Source organism: Triticum aestivum, chromosome 6D, assembly GCF_018294505.1.
Source record: "Triticum aestivum cultivar Chinese Spring chromosome 6D, IWGSC CS RefSeq v2.1, whole genome shotgun sequence".
Lineage (NCBI taxonomy): Eukaryota > Viridiplantae > Streptophyta > Magnoliopsida > Poales > Poaceae > Triticum > Triticum aestivum.
In genome coordinates this window covers 103,117,328-103,121,626 of record NC_057811.1, presented here as the reverse complement: position 1 = coordinate 103,121,626, position 4,299 = coordinate 103,117,328, and the positions used below count along the sequence as shown (strand labels likewise).

Here is a 4,299-nt window from a genome sequence, read left to right as displayed (position 1 = left end):
ACTTGTACTGGTTTTCCCCCAACTATAAGTATTTTGGTACAGTTTTTTGAATTAGATATATAGATACATTTTAGTGTATTTGTTTATTTATTTCAGTCCATATGTAATCATATTAGAATATTTAAAAATCTTATATTTGTTGACGGAGGGGTATCTGTTTCACAGTGGCCCATATCACAAACGATGTCACCATTTTCCCAAATCAATGAGGTTAACCATGATGCCGTTCCCTGAAAAAACATATTTGTTTCATAGACAGAGATTGAATGAGCAAAAAGAGTGCAGAATGGGCCACAGAAAAAATTCAAAATAAAACAAATCAGCCGTACAAATGAAACGAAAAGAAAAATGTAAGTTCCTACAAACCCCTTTTTAAAATTTAGCTTAAGAAAAATGGCCCTCCTAATGGATAACCTTCTTCTGCTCATGAACACCACCACACCCAGCCCTCCACCTCGTCGTCCTCCACATCACAGCCCCGGCCGCGCTCTCATCCGGAGCTGCAAGGTAACCTCGCCCCCCTCACTCCCTTGCAATCAGGCTTCTCCTCCTCCTCCTCCTCACCGTCCTCCATGTCTCTGTGATTTTCTCGTCCAGGCCCTGCGCTGCACCACGAGACCAGCTCGCTCTGTCGACGCCGCCGGCCGCCATGCTCCCGCTCGCCACAATGTCCGCGCCGAGCTCGCTTCTCCTGCGGCCCGCCGCGCGCCAGCGGACGGGGGGAGAACCAGGTTGGCGCCGGTCGTCTCATCCATGCATCCACCTCTCTACTCTGCCTATCTTATCCAATAACTTCCGCCCGTGTCAAGAATAAGTATTCGTCCGCGGATATTTCCGCGGAGAAGATTACCCTACGTACTAAGGAAGATGGTCATTTTTTACTGCAGTTTATTAATAGTAGGAGATGGTGCTTACTGCTAGTATAGTTTTTGTTTACCAAAGCTCATGCAGAACTTATAATATTCTGTGTAGGACAAAGCTGGGGAGAACAATCTATCTCGGGTTCGCAGTCCCGGAGGAATATGCTCAGCAACTCCATCTGTGTGAAAGCAGTAAGATGTTCCTACTCATCGTCTTTTCTCGCCGCTACGGATTATACCTGGTTAGATTGTTTATAACTTATTAGGTGTAATTTGTAAGAGTACCCAGAAAGCAATCAGCAGGTTTCTGGTGCAAAAAATGACAAAGAAATCAAATAGGTTTTTTGATTGCAACTTTAGTTACACTTCTTTTTTTGAAACCTGGCAACTTTCTGTTTGGATAGCAAGTTTCAGTTTTTTTGTTTTTTTTTTCGGATGGCAATTTTACTTATAAAAAAACGTCAGGGCGGTGTTACTTCGTGCCACACATGTGGCACTTATCATTTGGGTAGGTTGTTGTCATAAGGAAAGGAAGCAATTCAAACAATCTGAAAGGCTTCACGGCCTTCAGATTTTAGTGGAAGCCAGGAAGTTTCAAAGTTGGAAAACCAATAATGTACGCATTATAACATGACAAAGACCATCTCATATAAAATTGTGTAGTCCGAAGATTATCCAGCCTTGCAAACAGAAGGGATCAGTGTATTCTTGTTAGTTAGATATAATTTATGCCAATGCGGTCCATTTCAAATTTTGACGCATGCTATTTTGCGCTAGCTAGGCAAAAAGAGTGCACAAGAGGGGATTTGAAGCCCTTGTTGATTTTAAGCTTCAGAGTTAACCTTTTCTAGCTTAAAATCCACAAAAAAACAGAGGTCTTTCTTTTCACTCTGCAAAACAGAATTCCTACAATCACCTGATTGGTGTATCTAGAACATGTACCCAAATAGGGCTGTCTAGTTCTAGGGAAATCTTTTTACCGTCGTCTGTAAGCCTGAAATGTTAATGTTGCTTGATCTTTTTTGATAGTACAAGTAACAGGATATACTTGATTAATTCGTCTGATTCTGCGCCCGTTCCAGCAAATTCAATAGTATCTACGCAGATCGTCTCTGAATGTTTTTTTCCTGCAGAACATAACGTGCTGTGCTAACCAGACGCAAACCGCGAAGCGCAAATCGTTCTCAGGGCCCACCTCTCCACCGTCGGGTTCAGTTAAAGGTAACGCAAGGCATCTGCATTCTGCGCAACCCTGCTTTGTTCTTTGCAAACCTCGTCTCGTTTCCGAAGTTGGGTGCACTGCAAACCTGTGCTTCCAATGACACTTGCCACGCGGTCTCCTCACTTCTTTGCTACACCTGATCGCAGAGAAGGTGAAGCCGAGGCTCGACGACGGGGGTGTCGGGTTCCCGCCGTTTCGGTTCGGCGGAGGAGGCGGTGGCGGTGGCGGCGGCGGCAGCAGCTCCTCCGGTGGGTTCATCCTCTTCGTGATCGTTTTGCTCCTGGACTACCTGAGGGAGTTCGAGAGGAACCTACAGAATGGGCCGCGGCGGGGCAGCGACTATGACAGCGGGCTGGCGCCGCAGTAGCTCCATTTTAGTAGCTCGTTTCGCGGACAGTCCGGTGATGGCCGGTGGTTCATGTAAGCCCCTTGCTAAGCAGTGTTATCAGATTAGAATTTGCTCGTGAGAAATGAAATGAGGAGTAGCAACTTTGGCCGTTGGATTGGACGTGGAGGGCTAAGATTGAACGCCCGGAGCCACTGGCACTAACGTCTTCCTGTTGCACTCATCGGCAGTGTGCCGTGAGCGAAGCTCAATGTTGCCTCTAGACCTGCAAGGGAAAACGTTATTGATGCAATGGCCAGGAAGTCATTAGTCGGGGAAGGCGTAGGCGACATTGATCTGATAAGTACGAGGTGGCACAATATTTTGATAACATAATGTTGAATTCGGAGGAGACTTTAACGACACGACTACCCCGAACACTTGATGGTGCGCCTTAGCAATCGCTAAACCAACTCTGGTATGATTATTGACGGTGTTGGAAACACATTCTACCTAATTACAAAGATCGATCAATTTCTGCATGTAACCAAAGAACAAACGAGAATTTAAAATACATAATTGAAAGGATCGAGATGAACCAAGAGGGTTGCTGAATAGGGACACAACTACAAATTTTACTTAAATTATTCGCAAGTTTAGACTTTGCGGAATATAAAGTGTGGCCTAAGCAATGCTTCGGGGACATATACATCATTTTTTTTGAATGATCACCGGGGGGAGAGGATCCCCACCTGAATATATTGCTCAAAAAGCTGCCAAAGCCAGAGTCACCTCAAAGGCTTTGGCTGATTCAGTTTATAAGGGAAACCGGATCAAAAACCTAAACAAGTGTACCCCGTTTATGAGGGAAACCGGGCCGAAAACCTAACAGGTAAGAAGGTTACGGAAGGAAAAAAAAAACCACCTAGAAGAGGGCAAGACCTAGCTAGCATGTAGCAGGACTAACATCACGGGTTACATCGAGAGGAAAGGAAAAGGCGCCAAGACACGGCCGCCTCCCTACTGACGGGGTCCTTAAACCTAAAGGCCCAAAGCGTGAAATCTGAGATGATGTTCCGAAGAGTATCTAGGGGTGTGTGACGTTCATTGCGAAAAACTCGGGCGTTCCGGGAGTCCCAAAGTTTCCAGAGAATGGCGAGGGCGACGGTAGGCCAAATGTTGATGTCGAGGCCGACCGGAGTCGTAGTATCCCATAGAAGGTCGATGGAGTGAGGTTGCTGCAACCCAAGGAGGGACCACACATGTGTTTCACATGGGCAAAGGAAGGCAACGTGCGTTGCGTTCTCATGGGTGATTTCGCACCGTGGGCAGACCGAGTCGGAGGTGATGGTCTTACGGTGTAAGTTCGCCATCGTGCTCAACCTGTCACTACAGAGAAGCCAACCGAAGATCTTGACCTTGATAGGTGCCTTGGAGCTCCAAATGTACCCTGCGTTGAGATCGATCTCGTGGTCGGAGGAGAGCAGCGAGTAGGCGCACCTCGAGGAGGAGGAGGAGCCGTGGTTGAGGAACCTGTCGTCGGGCGTGTCGTTGGTGGCAACATCCTGCAACAGAGACAAAATAGACGCAAGCTCTACAGAAGCAACAATTGTTAGGCGTTCCGCAGAGTAGCGAGTAAACCATTATGCATGACATGTGATACCAGGACCGAGGGTGAGGTGGAGTGGGAGAAGAGGTGTGGGTAGGTATCTGCAAGCGGTGTCGGAAGAAGCCAAGCATCCAGCCAGAAGAAGGTGGAAGTACCATTGTTGGTGAGGACAAAAGATATACTGCGTACGGGCTAAGTTGTTTGTTTACGATTTTCCAAAGGTAGGAGGGGTTGTGAGGTTTATTTTTGAAGTCGAGAGAGTAGTGTTGGAAGAACCAGTTTA

At 46.7% G+C, this 4,299-nt stretch overlaps 1 protein-coding gene across 1 annotated transcript; it reads left to right on the top strand.

Annotated features, from left to right (window-relative positions):
* The first annotated feature begins 383 nt into the window (after positions 1–383).
* On the top strand, positions 384–2,590 carry LOC123141229 (protein YELLOW LEAF 1, choloroplastic). Its single transcript, XM_044560427.1, has 5 exons — positions 384–507; positions 598–731; positions 973–1,052; positions 1,994–2,081; positions 2,229–2,590. Exons 2-5 carry the CDS (start codon positions 650–652, stop codon positions 2,447–2,449), a joined length of 471 nt encoding a protein of 156 aa, XP_044416362.1. The 5' UTR covers positions 384–507; positions 598–649; the 3' UTR covers positions 2,450–2,590.
* The last annotated feature ends 1,709 nt before the right edge of the window (positions 2,591–4,299 follow it).

What these genes read in the sequence shown, in the direction of transcription:
- LOC123141229 (XM_044560427.1), top strand. Translation starts at nt 650, where the DNA reads ATGCTCCCGCTCGCCACAATGTCCGCGCCGAGCTCGCTTCTCCTGCGG. An exon ending in ACTCCATCTGTGTGAAAGCA is followed by an intron (nt 1,053 to 1,993) that starts GTAAGATGTTCC and finishes TTTTTCCTGCAG; the next exon opens with AACATAACGTGCTGTGCTAA. An exon ending in ACCGTCGGGTTCAGTTAAAG is followed by an intron (nt 2,082 to 2,228) that starts GTAACGCAAGGC and finishes ACCTGATCGCAG; the next exon opens with AGAAGGTGAAGCCGAGGCTC.